At 39.0% G+C, this 18,654-nt stretch overlaps 1 protein-coding gene across 5 annotated transcripts; it reads left to right on the forward strand.

Annotated features, from left to right (window-relative positions):
• Positions 1-1,988: 1,988 nt before the first annotated feature.
• lnpk (lunapark, ER junction formation factor) lies at positions 1,989-17,704 on the forward strand. 5 transcript variants are annotated; one of them, XM_031316134.2, is made up of 16 exons: positions 1,989-2,312; positions 4,220-4,294; positions 5,464-5,505; positions 6,039-6,089; positions 6,183-6,319; positions 6,562-6,620; positions 7,145-7,185; positions 7,609-7,692; positions 7,819-7,870; positions 8,058-8,177; positions 8,497-8,589; positions 8,796-8,901; positions 9,507-9,577; positions 9,820-9,990; positions 10,949-11,038; positions 14,641-17,704. In XM_031316134.2, exons 2-16 carry the CDS (start codon positions 4,268-4,270, stop codon positions 14,844-14,846), a joined length of 1,350 nt encoding a protein of 449 aa, XP_031171994.1. In that variant the 5' UTR covers positions 1,989-2,312; positions 4,220-4,267; the 3' UTR covers positions 14,847-17,704. The 5 variants fall into 5 exon arrangements, with proteins under 5 accessions (XP_031171994.1, XP_031171995.1, XP_031171993.1 ...); XM_031316135.2 differs by having other exon boundaries at positions 1,989-2,237; positions 4,238-4,294; XM_031316133.2 differs by having other exon boundaries at positions 1,990-2,312; positions 4,238-4,294.
• The last annotated feature ends 950 nt before the right edge of the window (positions 17,705-18,654 follow it).

The raw sequence follows: 18,654 nt of genomic DNA on the forward strand, positions 1-18,654 counted from the left end.
ACATCGAGCAGAATAGAGGGTTTACCTTAAGCGGATGAAAGGCCGAGCAGCAGCAGCAAATCCAGCCCAACTTCGCTGTGCGTCGGCATGGACATTTGTCCAAAAGCAGGTGTCTCTTTTTTCTGACAGACACACACTGACTGCCAAGTCCAATAAATGGTTTTACCCCCCCCCCCCCAAACTAAATTGTCTTTGAAGATTGTGCCGTCCACTTGAAATGTTCAGTCAACAAAGAGAAACTGACAGCAAATGGTGGCCTGAGGCCCTTTCATCCTCACTGGAAAGACTTTAGTCCTAAAATGTGGATAATATAGGCAATATCAATACCACTATTATATCAAACCATGGCTCTTAAAATCATACCATTTGAGTACCACAATGGAGATTTTTTTTTAATTAAGATTAAGATGCTATAAATCTTTCAGTTATCCGAAGGCTCACTAACACTGTTTTTTTTAAATAACATGAAGTAGCCTAAAAGTCTTTGCTGCTCTGTTGTTCAAAATTACTTAAAGATCTATCCACGTCTATTCTTTCATTAACAACTTTTCTTTAAAGATTATGTGGTTGCTGCTCAGTAACTTTCCAAAATCCATTACATACTCACAAACACACTTAGTGTGTGTCTGGGTGTGTGCTTTGTGACAGTGGGGTACTAGTGAGCTGTAAAAAAAAAACAAAAAAATAATAATAATACTAAAAACAAGTCCCCACTTTTCATTTTCATCCAGAGCGTTTAATTCATTACGGGTTAATGAAATGGAAATAACATCCGCATCAAGATTACTCATCATCAGTCTCAGTTATAATACATCATTAGCGTATCGTGTGTGTGTGTGTGTGTGTGTGTGTATGTGTGTGTGTGTGTGTGTGTGTGTCTAAATTAGGGGGGTAAAAAGAGAGAGAGAGTTTTATTAGGCCCATAACTCTTGAGACTCCAGAGGAAGCTGTAAGCATTAAAGCTGAAGGCCAAATCTCTGCACACTGCAGCCTAATCTGAAACAGCTCAGCTGGGAGTTGAGAAAATGCTGCTGAATATTAGAGAGAGAGAGATTCCTGTCTTCTCTTCACAACATTTTCTACCATACATGTGATAACTGTGGACACTACGTGTCGAGCTGAGCCCTATCATTTGTATTGGCATGTGACATGCAGCAGACCAGATTTCTTTAGTAGAAAAAGTCACTTAAAGGAAAACTATATAAAAAATAATAATAATAATCCTCTTATTGTCATTGTATGTCTGAGATTCTAAACCATTTGTAGGTGGTGTGTGGTCTCAAAAAGATGCCAGTGCCTCATGGCTACTAGCCTACTATAGGCTATTTGTAGTTGAAATTATTAGGCTACATTGCAGATATTTTAGAGGTGATTGTATTAAATTTATTTAAGATGTTGTATCATCATAGTCACAACCCAGTAAAAAAAAAATCTATTCTCTGTCACACTGATCAGCTCACACTGGATGCTGCATTGCATAAAGAAAAGCCAACGTGAAATAATAAAATGTGTGCGACATCTAGTGGCGAAAATGTGTCTTACATTGTGATTACATGCAGTAAAAAAACATGATGCCGTAGGCTATTTAATGTGTGCAAGGGATCCTTTTTGGACTTTCCTATTTGATGAATGCCTTTGTAATATTCCACCTATTTTTTGATGGCTGACACTTTATTATTTGTAATAAAATGTGTAAATGTTATGTTTGGTTTTCAATTAGTTGCAATGTGTGGCCTATTTGTTAGACTTATTGATGTTGGATATCGATATTCATTATTTGATGTTTGACTTTTCATGATTTACTGTAAATATTTATTATTTGATGATATAGCCAACATATTCAATAATTGTTGTTAATTAGTTGCTGGCATGAATGCGTATATGTGTGTGTGTGTGTGTGTGTGTGTGTGTGTGTGTGTGTGTGTGTGTGTGTGTGTGTGTGTGGCCCCAGTATTTTGGGAGGGTCAACTAGAAAAATATGTCAAGTTGTTTCTGAATGCAGTCCTTCTCTTAGTCTAAACGCTTAAATAGGTGTAAAAAAAAAACTCAATCAATGACTTGACAAAAGGACCCATGGATGTATAACAAAACGAAAGGACCAGAAAAGACTACAACGCAAAGGACTGTGGGAAACAAGTCAACCTCTACTCCCGGGTGACGTCATCCATGTGTTGCGTCCGTTACGTCTTCTGACGCTGCGCCAACTCAAGCTTGGCAGTTGAGATGCGAGATGTCAGGTAAAAGCGAAAGTCTTTGGTTTGCTAGTTTCTGCAACTTGACTAAACTGCCGCTTAACAGAAACACCACCTAATGTAAGTACTTAAATTAAAGGCCTAATGAATTACCTCAAATACGTTGTGTTGCTGGTGACGGGGCTAGTCTGTTATTGTTTTTGTTTCAATAGATAGCTAACGTTAGTTCTAGCAGTTAACATATGCTAACATAGCTAGCTAACGTTAAGTTACACTTATATATGTATTATTTTGTTTAACTCACACAAAGGTTTTGTCAAGTTCAAGCTAACGTTAACATAAAGGTTTTGTCACGTTCAAGCTAACGTTAATGGTCTCCGTCTGGTTTAGTGATGGTTATATAACGTTTCTGTTGCTTGCTAGCAGCGGTGTGAAATATCTAACGTTATTGTTTCGATGGAGCAGCTAACGTTAGCTAGCTATAACTCCATTAAGGTTAGCTGGAAACGTGAATTGATATTAATATACGGTTTAATTGTCTTATGTGAAAGTGTAATGCACTACTTGCCTGCAAACAGCTAGCTAACGTTATAAGTTATGAATGTGAGGTCTTTAAAGAAAAAGTAACAGTTAACGTTGTAACATTACAATAATATGTCTGGTGACCACCCTGGGACTATTAGCTAACCCCAAGTCTTTTTACCATCTTAGTTTAGAAAGATTACGAAAGGAGAGGTCTGCATTTTTTTTAGTTCAAGTTATTTACTGAAAATGTTGCCAAGAGTGCTTATAGACGTTATGCAAATCAACAAAGCCAATTATCTCATTGAACATTAAAGCTTTAACTAACGCTATTTCATTGTAAGTATATGATGTCTAGTATGTAACGTTCTGCTATTCTTCTCTCTCTCTCTCTCTCTCTCTCTCTCTCTCTCTCTCTCTCTCTCTCTCTGCTAATTTGTAAACATATTATGAAAAACACTGCACATGGTTTACTATTGTCTTTCATGCTGAAATGACAGCTGTGATAAAACAACAGCCACATGTGGACCTTGTCATATCGAACTATGCAAACATTTCTATTGGTCATGCAGAATGAACAGATTGTCAGGTTTGACTATATTACAGAATATGTTATTCAATATGAATTACATCTTTGTTGTAGCCTATTATTTAAGTTATATAAGGAGCCATAAGAAAAGAATTCAGTAAATCCACAACAACATTGGCAACCATTGTGTCCAGTTTTTATATCGGCAGCCTTCTAAATCCTGTGTCATAGCCAGGCTTAACCATGGTATGTTTTTCATATTTTTGTTACACAGCCAATATTCCCTGGTCTGGTGGACCCACCACATTATTAGGCTTTTAAATCAATACAGCCATAACAATTTATGTAAAAATACTTAACAGATGTTTACTTTAGCGCAATTATCAATGATATATACATCATTTATGGTTCATATATGCCATTTACCCCTGTGAGATCACATTTATGCTTATTTCTAAGAACTTAATCAGAACAGGTGAAAGTGCTTGACATGTAACAATTTTGTAACTTTGTGTGGGAATAGCAGGTGCAGAAAGACACCATTCCCGCACACAGACACCTACACTCAGACACGCACACATACAGACACACACAGAGACACAGAGACACACACACACACAGCAGGCCCAGTTAGGTGGAGGACACAGTTAAGTTTCATATCACCTACAATTATTACACTGTAATAATTACGCTTGGGTCCAGTAGACCCGAACACCTCATATGTAATAGTTATGTGTAGGGGGGGGGTGTACCGTGTGCAGTCATTGAAAATAAGTTATTTTTTATGTTCTTCACAGAAAATGAGCCAAGGCCAGTGAGTTTGAGTTAGAAGAAATAATAAATAGCATCATTTTTCTTTTAGCAAACATTGAAAACGGGTCCCACAGACCTGAACACCACACAAGGGTTAAACATGGTATTTAACATCAGGAGCATACATTGTGTAACTGTAACGGCCAGGATTATGTGCTAACAGAAACTTTCTGCTCCATAGTGAACCAAAGGACTACTGTAATTTGCAGATATGGGGGGCCTGATATCCCGATGGAGGGTAAGTGAATGAGAGAAAAGGAAGAGTTAACAGGTCTTGAGTTGACGCTACATTAGCGTCTGATGTAAAACAATTACGGCACAGCGCCATCTCATATCAAGTCTGTTTAATGTCTGTGGTTTAGTGTCAAGAGTTGACGGAAATTCATGCTGTCTCCTTTTTTTTTGTTGTTGATTGAAATGATTAGAGCTAAATAACTAAACATTTAAATGAGTTGTTCTTTTTTTATTCTTTTTTTTTTAACCTGGCAATACAATTTCAGTTTAGTATTAGTTTTTCTTAAATATTACATTTTTTAATTTAGTCTCCGTTTTATAATATTTTATAAACATATTTTTCACTGCTTATTTTCGTTTTGTTTTACTATAATAACCCTGGTTAGCTGTCGACACAGTGAACCCTGCACCCAAGCTAGATGGAAATAAATTAATATACTATTTTTAGACGTACTAGAGAAGTCAAGGGGACAGGGTGTGAGCTAGCCAGAGAGACAGCGGGAGAGAGTAAGGAATAGAGAGTGCATCCCCCCTTGATAAAGAGATGATAGAGAGATGATTTTATGGAAAGTACCCCATGCCAATCTCTAGGTATGGTGAAGGTTATGTGATGATGTGGGGCTACTTTAATTCCAAAGGTCAAGGGAACTTTATCAGGATGCATAGTATCCTGGATCCATGAAATAACTGGCCTTTAAAAATAAAAATCTGCCTGCCTCTATGGGAATTTAACATAGGGGTGTACTCACTTATTCCCCCTGTATTTTAAGGAAGAACATTTATTTATTTACGATACATTATTCATTCACAAAGAAAATTGGTGTCGTTAAAGGTTGGATTTTTTCCTCATTTTTTTTAATTAAGGCATTAAGATCAATTTCCAAAAGATTATTTTTTTATTTCTCTTTTTGGTCAACTTTAGCATGGGTTCATAAACTTATGAGCACCACTGTATAAACAGAGGGATACACATATGTACAGAATTGTGAAATTTACTCTCAGCCGATATATATCCGTGAACCAGGAACTGACCCCTTGATAAGTCACAAATATGTTTACAGCAACAGGGTTGATCGTTTACTGACAAAGGGCTCAGTTCTTAATCTGTCGGCTGTGAGCAACACTGAGATCCCAGTGTTAATTTGTCTGAACTGGATTTTCTGATCTTTCCAGAAAAAGCCAACCACAATTGAGCAGCTGGAGAACCATGAAAAGGTACTGACTAAATAAAAAAAATTAAAAACTTTTTAAATGCACTAACACAATGCTTATAGCACAAAAAATGTATGCCATGTCTTTCTCAGTTTCCCTGTGTATGTATGAGTGCAGTCAAATGAAACCTGCATGCCCTGTCTGCATTTTAGTTATTCATAATGAAGATGTAAAGTACAATCAACTGGGGCCTGTCTCAAAAGCAGGATTATTGAATTATGGGATGATCACACTAAACATGGGGCAGGAATTCCACGTTTTACATAACATAGTTATCCAGCTAATGTCATCAATTCTGCTTCATGAAAAAACTATTTTATTGCAGATGGGATGTGGCGTTTACTTGTATCAACCTGAAACAGTAACTCATATTTTAGCAAGCCAAATGAAATCAGAGAACAAATAGAACATAACGTAAAGTTAATGAAATGGATTTCCTGCAAATTCACAATTGTTGAACTCTAGACTTAACATCTGATTATTTGAGATTCTTTGCACTGTTTAAATAACCTTTAACCTCCATTTTTCCCTTAAAGGAGATTAAAGAGCTGGAGGAGTTCAGAGCCAAAAACCAACGTTTGCAAAAGGTAGAGACGGCAAAACATCCAAGATGTGCAGTGATATTCTTGAATTGTACTCTCTTTTCTCTCATTGATGTGTTTGGGTGTATCTGTCTGCAGCTGTGGGTTGGCCGGTTGCTTCTCTACTCGTCAGTCCTATACCTGTTGACCTCTCTGGTCGTGTACTGTCTCTACCTACCTGATCAATGGTTGCCGAGACTAGCCATGACTCTGCCTTTCTTCATATACCCCGTGCTGTGAGTGCTCATGTTGTTTTACAATATCCTTGTCATTTCTAATCTGGTACAAAGCACCTTAGATGTGTCATCTTAAAATATTATTTGAATACCCTGTTGTATGTACATTTTCGTTCATGTATTTGATAAGCTGTACAGCGTGCAAAGTGTTTTCATGTTAGTTGACAAGTTTGAATCTGAAGATTATTATTAAGAAAAACGACATCTCTCTACTGGCTTCTCTTTTTCTTCCTCTTCATCAGGGTGTGGCTCATCAGAAAGTTGTTGATCTTTCTCTTTTCCAAACGCACTGAGAGAAACAGTAAGTTGTCCATCAGTCCCCCGCTATCCATTTGTCCATCCAGCTAACACACAACGTATCTGTTCAGGCTTTTGTTGATTATAGGACGTACCAAATTACACTTTGACTATGCATTCTTTCAGAATTTGTATTACCTCCATTTCCCCATTGTGGACTCAAACTCACCACACTGTAATTATTGTCATACTTAACTCTCATGCATTCTTTACAGTAGTAGACTATTCTGCTGTCTCATACATGAAATGGTAACATATGAAACTGCTTTGATTTTATAGCCTGCCTATAAAGGCAAACATTGCTTTTGGGTTCTAACCATCAGAAATCAATCACTGTAAACTGTACACCAAAAAACAACAAATATGGCTTGATAATATTTTAAAAATGCAAACTCATTAGCTTAATAATATGCTAATTACACACCACTTCCAAATATGGATATATGATATTTGACATAGTATATTTTATTGGATCATGATGATTTAAAGTGAAGTGACAAGTTATTTCCGCTTGCTTCTTTTTTTTAGATGATAAACTGGAAGATTTAAAGGCTTCCAAAAAAAAGATTGTAAGTGTCCAATTCATCACCGTTTACATTTCATTTATGTGTCTTTTACTGACTTGTTTAAAGAGAGTTTGGATGTGATGGGGGGGAGGGAGAATGACTGTTGTCTTCAAAATGCAATATTTTGTCTATTTCTTTCCCAATATGCAAAGTACTGTTTGACGACTCGTCAAACAGGAATTGCTGCTCATTAATTGCAGCTGCCTCCTAATGTTATATTTTCTGTTTCTTTTACTAATGGCTAATTTCAACTTAGAAAACATCTACTTCTTGGTCTATTTTTAATATGTTGTGTCCCCTCTCAACATTTAGGGTTTTCTACTTCGAGATTAATCATTCTGGCCAAGTTATTTGTCCTCAGGGCTCCTTTTGTGTTTTAACCAGTGTGCATGTTAAAATGAAAGTTTCCCTTGTATGTGTTTTCAGCTGGAGGAAGTGATGGAAACAGAGACGTACAAAAACGCCAAACTCATCCTGGAACGCTTTGATCCCGAAGCTAAGAAGAAAGCTGTGAGTACCGTTGTCTTTTTTTTTTTTTTTTTGTTGCTCTATCTCTGTGCTTGTTTAGTTTCTATCTTTTATTGTATCTTTGTTTTTGTTTGACTTTTGTTGGTATTGTTTGCTTTTATGTTGTAGGAGCTGGAGTCGACTCCGGTGCGTCCTCAGATGACTCCCAGGCCAGGACAAGGTACAACACTCATCAATACACAATAGAAAGATAAAGCATCACGTTTAAAGTTTGTTGAGTGGTGTTGATGACGAGCTACAAAACGTGATTCCTTCCCACTAGAATATAATGATTGAAGGATAGACACAGCAAATTCTTACATCTGCAAAAGACCAAATTCTGTGATTAATTCCTCTCCTCTATGCAGAGATTCGACAGAGAGGGGTGGCAATGAGACCCATGCCGATGATGGGCACCCCGACTGCAATGGCAATGACTCCTCTACCTGGAGCAGGGCCCCGATATGGACCAGGGGGCACACCTGTGGGTAAGGGGGCGTACAGAGATACTTAACATTAAGTATGATGAAGTGTCACCGTTTGGAAGTGCACCATCTATGATGCTCGGCACATCATCGTGAGTTGACAGTGAGAGCTTGTCAGTTGCGTTCTTTCACCAAGGAATAATACAAGTCATGTCTCTGTCTATGCAGATTTTCAGGCATCCAGGTCACGGGCGTAGTACTAAGTCAATGGCAACCGGAACGAAAAGCAAGCCCAGTTGCTTTTGACTTTGATGTTTTTTTAGAAGTGTCTGTGTCTTTATCCCATGTTGCTGTGCCAACAGAACCTGTCTCTCTCTCTCAGCTCCAGGAGGACCACCGGAGAGATCTGCTCTGTCTGCCTCTTCCCTCCAAGGGGCGGTACCCAGGACCCCCTGCTCTCCAATACCAGGAGTAGGTAGGTTGCAAAGCCTTTGAATGCATCTTGGCAAAAATCCTTCTATGTGTGCATGAAAAAATCTAAGTTTGGGTTTTGTAAGACTAAAGTACTTAATTCTATGAATCTATATGAAATGCAAATAATATTTCGGAATTTAGAAAGAGCAATACATTATTTTCTCTCTGTGTGTATTCATTTCCATCTGTGTGGACTGTTTTTTTAAGGCATGCACCCACCAGGTCCCCCATTAGCAAGACCCATTCTGCCCAAAGACAGGGGAGCCATGGACCGAGTCATTGAATACCTTGTAGGGGATGGACCACAGAACAGGTAACAACCGTTTTGTTAGATGTAAAACCAAACTCACATTCTCTTTTAGCAGTCTGCAGATTCCCCACAAGGGAGTGGTGTTCAGTCATTGTCAGACCACCTCTACCCATACCAACCTGCATTACCTATAGGATTGGGAAGTAATAGCAGCAGCAGTTTAACCCTGTAGATGAAGACACATTGATGCCGCCTCCTACTGGCAAAGTTAGTATTAGCTGCACCAGAAACTGGAAGAATGAAAAAAGCTGCAGTTGTAACCAGAGTACAAAATTAGCACCATCCACCAGTCAAATGCTGGTAAAATGTGCAAATGGCTGGTAGCTTTGCCTCACTCTTTTCTATTGAGTGGCCGGTGGACAGTTCATTTTGCACCCCTGGTTGTACCATTCATTGCCAGCATTGCGGCACAAGTGTTATAATTGCAGAAGCATTTATTGTCCATATGAAAAGTCCTCTGGGAAACCAGTCATCACTGACTGATGTAGACGAGGCCGATTAATGGAAATTAAATTGTACTACTAAATAACTACTGGAATGCACTGAACATCAAAACAGTATTCTATCAAACTCTTCCCCCTCCTTCTGTCCCTCCTTCCTTCCTATAGATACGCTTTGATTTGCCAACAGTGTTTTTCTCATAACGGCATGGCTCTGAAAGAAGAGTTTGAATATCTAGGTAAGAACAGAAACACACCACTGCATTTAATGAGAAAGACTACCTCATTTAAGAAAAGACACAATGTAAATCGAATTTTTTAGGATCATAAACTCCAGAAAGTTATTATAATACAATTTGGAATTATGGAATCTTAATACATGGGTTTTGCCATATTTATGAAATTATACAATCTCTCCTTCTAATTCGCTTTCTTGTTTGCTTTTTCCCTCCCTCTTTCTATCTCCACCCCCCCCCCTCAGCATTCCGTTGTGCGTATTGCTACTTCCTGAATCCAGCCAGGAAGACACGCCCTCAGGCGCCCAGGCTTCCGGAGTTCAGCTACGAGAGGAGGCTGCGAGCAGAATCGCGTTCCCCTGGACCAACGCCGCGTTCTGGGACAGACACAGAGGAGAGTGCACCCCCTTCTGGAGGTACTGAAAAACACAGACAGACAGGCAGCAAGCAAGACAATACAAGACAAGGTCTCCTCAGGTCTGAATTGAGAAAACAGAGAAAGGGGGTTGTGTTAAAGTTGAGCGCAATGCTATGATAGCGCGATGATAGCAAGTCCTAATTAGAATCTGTCCTGCTTCATACACACTGGAAGAGCAGTCAAACATTGTTTGACTGAATAAACATCTGAATCTGAGACAAGAAGGTAATTGAGAAAATTGGTTCAGACTTGAGACCAAGACATTGTCAATGTCTTGGTACAATGTGCTACTTCTGAGAGACAACACACTCACACAATCTCATACTCACACCGTTGTGTGCACCGTTATTGTTACTTACTCCATGTCCTAACCACCTGTGATAAATGCTTCTTAGAACATTGCTCTAGTTGACCTTTTTCATTAGTTTGTGTTTGTTTCTTTTCCCAATGTTAATGATGTCAACTTTTACCTTTTGTAGTTGTTAGTGAGTATGGAGCCAGCAGAGGTGAGACACCACCACCTTCAAATATCACCATCCTCTTTGCTACAGGAAGCACAAGAAATTATAATTTTCAAATTGAGAAATACAACTGGCATGACATAATCTCTCAATATCTTTATCCATAATTTTTGCCAGATGAAATCAGTTGAAAAATTCTCAGTGCAGACAACCATTTTGTTTGTTGTCATGGTGGTGCAAACCAGAAAGCTTGCTCTCTTTTGAACTACTGTAGAGGGGCATACCAGTTAAAGAGTGTGAATGTCTTACCCAAATGCTAGTTAGTGTAACTTTTTACAAATTGATTCTGTGCGTGCGGCAGTAATAAGGCAAGCAGAACAGTATAACAGAGAAAATAGACGTTCCTCAGCACATTTCCTTTGTCATACCTGTGATCACACTAACAGTGTTGCGTTATAGTGGCCAGTGGGTTTGACAGTGTGATCTTGCCTCTAGCCAAGGCTCCAGCTCCGCGGAATTTGGTCCACAGTTTCCGGATCCAGCTGAGTCCAAAGAACCCTCAGAACATACCACTGCAGAGTCCAGGTTCCCCTCCTTTCTCTGCACTGTCTGAACTGGCTTAATTTAAACTGATTACCCCAGAATGGATCAACTTTTTCTTCGCTGTAGAATCCATAACATTGTAGAAAGCAGGCCCAATGCCTATGCCAATTTGCTACTTCTAATCACACTAAAGGAACAATGGGTTTAAGCAGTTACTGGATGTCTTTACCAGACCTGGGTCAAACCGTGTTTCCAAATACATTTCATCCTATTCAGAGAATTTAAATTCATCTTGCAAAGTTTAGAAAATCACATAAACTGAACAACTGATGTAGTATTGTCTGAATTGTCCTGATTCATTCTTAACATTTGTTTAGAAAATGCTAAACAAATCCTTAAATCCTAAAAAAATTAAGTCCTTTTTTAAAAAAAAATACACTTGTTTGACCCAGATCTGGTCTTCACTGAGGGCACAGTATATTTAGATGGGTTTTCTAACTGATTGAATTGCTCTCCAATCAACAGAAGTTAATGTCTAAATTGTTTCAAAAAGCCAAAAGTATTCTTGACAGTGCGGTCCGCAGCGATACATTTAGTCACCGAAGAGCAGGGCTGTATTACCTGTCTTCTCCTGGAATATTAATCCTGTCCAAACGGTTTACGCCTACATTAAAGGGGTGATTGAATGATTATATAGGGTATTTTACACTGTTCCTTAAGGTCTCCTAATAGGGTATGTAACATTGGTTGGGCTGAAAATTGCCCGAATGCTATTTTATTAGGCCCTTAACTACCCTGTGAATATGGCTCTATTGGAACAAGAGCTTTTCTTCCAAATATGGTATGCTCATGAATATTTAGATGAGCTGCGCACTGATTGGTTTGAGCAAACCCCATACAAACACATTGGAGACGAGACAGCAGGTCTCATATTTCAGACACTGCAAAGTTATACATTGTTTGTCGGGCTATTTCGTTATTAAATTCACTTCTGAGACTTTTTTAAGCGAGAAATCAACTATATAAAGCTCAAATATGGGCCGTTTTACAAAAATTGATGGCTAATTGCAAATTTGGTAAGATGTGTTGGACTTTAGCTAGGAGCTCCACACAGTCTGACGAGAAAGTGGCAACATCCATACCCAGTGAAAGTCACCGTTTCCCTGGGTACTGGACTACTGGAATACTCGGGGCTACGGAGCTGGCTGGCTGCCAGCTGTCGGCATAACTAGAGTAGCTATATTTACAGTTTGAATTTCGTCACGCCACTTATATAACATCTACCCCAAGGTCTTATAAAGCTAACAATGGTGTCCGATTTCAATTTAATGCATTTTTGTGAACATAAGGGATTTCGTTATCTGCTACTGTCCCTTCAATCCTATGGGTAAAGATCGCGGCTAGTTAGCTTCACTTTCGGCATAATAAAAGTATATTTACAGTTTGAATTTCGTCACGCCACTTATATAACATCTACCCCAAGGTCTTATAAAGCTAACAATGGTGTCCGATTTCAATTTAATGCATTTTTGTTAACATTAGGGATTTCGTTAGCTGCTACTGTCCCTTCAATCCTATGGGTAAAGATCGCGGCTAGCTGCAGGCCCTGGAGCTCCATCAGGGCCTCTGCATTTTGTAGTCCAGTTACCCAGAAACTGTGACTCTGCGCGGGTATGGAGCGCCGCGGGCTTCCCTTCGTGACGGAGATCCAGCTAGTTCACAGCAAGCCGCAGTCTATGAAGTAGGACACGCCGGGCGGCGAGGCAGCACCGGCCGCTGTCACGTAGCCTGCTGAGCTCCTGCTGAACTGCGACACACAGTCGGACAAAATTTGCAATTAGCCATCAATTTTCGTAAAACAGCCCATATTTGACCTCTACATAGTTGATTTCTCGCATAAAAAAGTCTCAGAAGTGAATTTAGTGATAAAGTAGCAGATTAACAATGTATACAATGTCTGAGATCTGCGTGACCTATTCAGAAGACTACCTGATCTCAGATCAGTGGTGTAGCCTATGTAAATGTTGGGGCGTGACAAAGATAGAGACTAGAGCCAAATGAGGAGATTTGCCCGTTTTTTCAGAGGCAGTTTCAAATTGTGAGATTTGCAGAGGAAAGAGGTGTCAATGGGATTTTGAGTTTCTATGTATTCCCTAGTTACCCACTAAACTGTCATTATTCAACTATGACAAGGTAAAATCAAGTTTTGCATTCAATCACCCCTTTAACCTAGTTGTAATTAGAGGGCCCAATACCTACTTTTTGTGTACATGTTGTACGTCCCATAATTTAAGTCCCATCTGTACAGGCACCTTTTTAAAATATAGTTTTGAGTTTTTACCCATTCAGACATGCATTTCCAGTTCAGCAGGTGACGTGTTTCATGTGATTGTTTTCCAGAATATTCTCGTCTATTACAAGCCACCTCCTGTTATTGGACAGTGCGGCCCGCAGCAATGACCTGGAATATTAATCCTGTCCAAACATGATTTTTTTATGTAATGGAATTAATTAGTGCTGTCAGTTAAACGCGTTATTAACGGTGTTAACGCAAATCCATTTTACCGTCGTACATTTTTTTTATCGCGAGATTAACGTTCTTTTTGGCATAGCAAACTTTGTAGTTTTTTTCACATGCTGTTGCAGCAACTAGTAACGTTAGAAAAACTACAACACCACACCGGATCTAGCTAGACCGGAAAGATAACAACAGGCACGCTGCACACACTTGTTTGGGCTTGCGAGCCGGCCAAAGAGTAGTAGGGTAACGATACGTTTTGAGTGGATGGCGAGTTCCATGGTTCCATTGAGAAGACCAAAGTGATCTGTGTGTTTTGTCGTTGTGAACTGAGCTATCATCGCAGCACGTCCAGTCTGAAATACCACTTGATGGTCAAGCACACAGCTCTTCTCCGCCCCCTCGTCAAAGCCAGGCGACGAAAGCACAAAGCAAGCCGATCCACTTTTCCATGTTGATAAGAGCATTAAAATGAGAAAAAATAATGGGACAAAAAGAAATCTAGGAACATTTAGAATAGATAAAAATGTGCGATTAATTGCGAGTTAACTATGACATTAATGCGATTAATCGCGATTAAATATTTTAATCGTTTGACAGCACTATAATTAATCTTAAAGTGTGCAAATAATGGTGCATTTAGATTGTGAATCCTGATTTTTAGATACACAGTGAAACCTACATACTAAGCGTTACATTAAGAACCAATGATTTCTAATAATATGATATGATCTATTTAACACATATGTATCTGCAGCACCATAGCCTCTGCTGTTGATTTTGATGATGAAAGGGTTTTTCTTTGTGTTGAACAGACATTTTACCATTTGAATTATCCTCTTGTAAGCCGTGGTGTTGGATGGGAAAAGGGAGATTTTAAAGGATGTTAGTAAAGCCTCTTACAGTCTTTTCTTTTCCTTACTCTTGTGTAACTTCTGTTCACCCTAACAAAGGGAATGCTGCAAAATGTCTTTGATTCATCACTGATTATTTTAACTCCCAACAACCAATCATTTGTTGCATTGCAAACTATTCACATTATCCCTCTTTCTCTCACCCTTCCATATTGTTCTGTATATTCATGTACTGGTTATATACATGTCTTACTTGCATATCTTCTCCTCAGATGAGAGAGAGTTGGTAGAAGATGAAGGACCCACTAAAGAAGTAGAGAGTGAGAGCCAATCAGTGGAGCAGCAGCAGCAGGAGCAGCAGGAGCAGGAGCAGGAGCAGGAGGAGGAGGAGGAAGAAGACGGGGTTCAGAAGGAGGAAGAGGTGGACTCAGAGCAGAGTCACAGCGCCCCCTGTGAGACAGAGTCTCAGCCATCGTAGTTGCAGAGAGTCCAGAAGAGGGCCAGGGCTGTCGGATCATTCGGTCCAAACAAAAGGTGTTGGTATTGGCCATGATAGACAGGTGGCATTTTTAAGCAATATAACTGAACAAGGATTGTCACCAACAATAGTTTAACAATATTGTTTTTCCTTGCAACCAAAAACTACATCAATCACACTTTTACTTTTGTCTAAATGAGAAAGACGAACCATGTAAAGGAGAGTATGTAGCACGATGTAGTAAATGGTGTGTATTCTTAATGAAAAACATTAACTTTGGTCATACTGCATTATGTTCATCATATGTAATAATACAGTTGTCCAACTTTATTGCCTAAAATGATGCCAACATATCATGGCCTTTTGAGTTTGATTGACTGCGAAGGTGTCAGGTCGATGATTGTAGTATAAATCTTAAGGCTTTTTCTCGATAGAGCAGTTGGCTGCTGATAATGCTCTGTATGTGGGTACTGACAGTCAGTATTCTATAATTTACCCTATATGTTTTTTTTTAGGCATGATTTGTTCATAAAAAGTTGTGATTTTAGATAGAACTGCTGGTTCACAAAGAGTTTGTCTTTAGGCGCAGCAGAAACTTAAACATGCTTAAATCTCAATTCCTTCACTGACCCTGACTCCACTCAGTGTCTGGGGTGTCTGTATAATTGGCTAAATATCAGTAGTTTATTACAGTATGTTTACAAATGTAAGTACAGTACATACATGTTATTTATAGTTTTGTTGATTGGTGAGAAAACATGAAATCAAACAGAGTGCATCTTAAGACAAACCTTTTGTGAATCAGGACATCATCGATTGTGTTAACAGTATGATATTAAGTTTCAAGGTCCTGCTATAGCTTTCTTCATCTCCTGCTTTTCATCCCCCCAAACAAGCTCTTAGCATACTAATACATTTTGTTTGGATACATTTGTTATACCCACATTTTACCAAACACTGACACATGTCAACATTTTGTCCTGCTGAATCTTTAAGTTTTATTTTAGGATGTTTGAGCAGCTTGTCCCAGACAAGAGGTATACCCAGAAAACACAGCTAACGTTCTCCTCATTAGCTAAAAAAAATGGATGGCACTAACCAGAGAAAGCAGCTGCTGCAAGTCTATACATTGACTGTTGTTGACCATACATGCCTTTGCTTCTTCTTTGTTGGTGAGAAAGTTAACATGCAGTCTAGCTTTTTCGTAGGCCAACTTGTGTCAGCAACAAATTATGTTAAATGTCCCACTTATTACTGCAGTTACCCAGAACAATGTGTGCAGCACCCAATAACTGAACTCACATCAGCCATCAGTGGTGCAGGAGAAAATGTGTGTTTTGAGCAGAGGCGCATGTTTGTAGACTATTTTGAATGTGTGGTAAAAACCATATAACCCTGCTGCTTTATCTGCGCTCTCCCTAGATAGAAACATCCAGACTCATCAGGTCTTAATTTCCTAACCTAGATTGGATTGTAGTATGGGATAAGTAAACCTCTACAATTTATTTGAGTTGTTGGGTTTTATGGAGATCTTTGTTTGAAGTAGGGAGTTGCAATGCAGGAGTACATGGGGATAACCTCACAGAAGGGCCCTGCCCATACTGGGGGCGATCCCAGTACTCATCAGTGCCTACTTGCTGAGAAGCAGCAGTGCTAACCACTGAGCCACCATGTTGATGAGTTGAACTAAAAATGAAACAGATTCTGAATAAAGTGGACATGTGGAAGGTGAAATAATTTAATAGACTGGAGCTAAAATTGCCAATTTATCTCTATCTGGTTATTGGAATATAATTTGCCAAATGCACTGTTGTTTTATCTGTATTTCGAGACTTTATTTGCACTGAGTTTCTCTTTGTATTTATTTGGCCACATTTATGTACAAGTATGGCTGCACTGTTTAGTTTTAATTGCCATGGTATTGAAACAACCGCTTAAAAGTATAGGCCTGGTTTGCGTTCTGTAGCATTTGTTGAAACATTTTGGTGTTTTCTTCTTTTTGCTAACTTTCATTTTAAGTGTTTTAAAAGTGCACTCACAGTAGGCACTCCTAGTGCGTACCTTGGTTACTACAGTTATTTTCACGAGTTTACAGTGCAATCTGCCCTGTGTCTAGCTACTGTAGCAACATACAAAGTAGGAGGTCCATTTGACCAGCCCTAGCACCTCATGTTTTTGACAATAATTTCTCAGTTTGTTATGAAATGGAACCAGAAGAAATAGTGAGTGTCTATGCAAATGTAAATATGTGGTATCACCTGTGTTGTACAGGTCTGGTTCTAGAAACACACACAGGCTATGTGGGCAAAGTATTCTTGAGGGGTACACAGACAATACATTATATTTAATGTGTGTTTAGTTTTTGATTTTCACACTAATTCTGTGTGTGTTTCTAGTTGTTGACCTCCTCAAAACCTCGCAACAACCCAGAATCATTTGGCAGAAGTTGGCCTTAAAGGTTTGGGCTAGCCTTCTAAGTCTGTACATGGCAGCACATATGCTTTTGGACAAACCTTTGTTGAATGTTGAAGAGAGACTTTGTAATGAATTTAAAGCCGCCTGACTCCACAGCTTGACATGATTTTTGATTGACTTGTGGTTAGCTGAATGGTTCCAGTGTTAACAAGCTCTTAAATCCCACTTAATACCTGCTGGTGGTGAAAATGTGGTAAAAATTCTAATTATGAAGCTGTCATTTATATTTAATATTTAAAAAACTTCTTGTCTTGTGTAATACCTGTTTACTTTGCATTTGTAGTTTGTTTTTTCTCTGCTAGATTTATCAGTTACCTTTCTACCAACGCTGGTTGTCATTAAGTAGGCACATGGCACGCCTAATAAAAGTTTCAACAAAACAAGGCAATAGTTGTTGTGTTGTGGTTACTTACATGCTGTCCATGTCCGCTTCACAGATTAATTTAGTTTTGCCCCAAATTCAACTAGCTGTAAGGCCAGATATCAGAAGGGGTTAGTGAGAACTCTTTGCTTATTGTGATTTAAGGGAGCTTTTTGAATTGCTCAGTCTAAGCTCGTGCCCACATGCTATCCACAAAACACACCTATAACCCATGTGTGCCATCCCTTTTTAAAGGGGCGCTATGCAGTTTTGCCAGAGCTCCCCCTACAGCTTCGGAATAGATATTTGGCAGCTCCTATATTTACTCGTGTCTGACTCCTCGCTCGGTCAGTCTGCCGTTTCCTCTTTCTCTGTTCCTCCGACAATGCTTTCCTAGCTTTCTGCTTCTTTTTTGCCGGCTCAGCCATGGCGATAGTGTGAAAAACTCCATCGCTACCTTGTTCTTATAGCTAGCTGGTTCCTGAATGGGTGTATGTGTGCAGTGCCGTGAAGCAATTCGTTGCATCGCGAGATCTGATATCACGCCATACTTCCTGATGCTGAGGCTGGCGACTCGCCGGCCAAAGGTTGCAAGGGTGATTTTTCAGCTCACAGGCGCTAGGGGGGAGCGAGACGACCACCATTCAACTCGAAAAAAGTCATATAACCATTCCAATGACTCCGAAGCTGTTCAGTTAAGGTAAATTAAGCTAAAAAAAACTGCATAGTTCCCCTTTAAGTTGTATCCAAATCAAACAACATAGCGTTTTTTTCCTGGGGAAAAAAGTTAATTTGTCAAGAAAATTGCGACCTACAAATTGCACAATCAAATTAGATTTTTGGCCTGCTATGAAGGATAAGTAATAACTCACTTACATACAATACCTTATGATAAAACAATAATTTAAGATAAAATGGTAGAAAGTAATAATGTATTTTATTTTTTCACTGTAATTCACATCTACATAACTG

Source organism: Sander lucioperca, chromosome 15 (genome assembly GCF_008315115.2).
Source record: "Sander lucioperca isolate FBNREF2018 chromosome 15, SLUC_FBN_1.2, whole genome shotgun sequence".
Lineage (NCBI taxonomy): Eukaryota > Metazoa > Chordata > Actinopteri > Perciformes > Percidae > Sander > Sander lucioperca.

What these genes read in the sequence shown, in the direction of transcription:
- lnpk (XM_031316134.2), top strand. Translation starts at nt 4,268, where the DNA reads ATGGGGGGCCTGATATCCCGATGGAGG. An exon ending in CAAACGCACTGAGAGAAACA is followed by an intron (nt 6,621 to 7,144) that starts GTAAGTTGTCCA and finishes TCTTTTTTTTAG; the next exon opens with ATGATAAACTGGAAGATTTA. An exon ending in AGGCTTCCAAAAAAAAGATT is followed by an intron (nt 7,186 to 7,608) that starts GTAAGTGTCCAA and finishes ATGTGTTTTCAG; the next exon opens with CTGGAGGAAGTGATGGAAAC.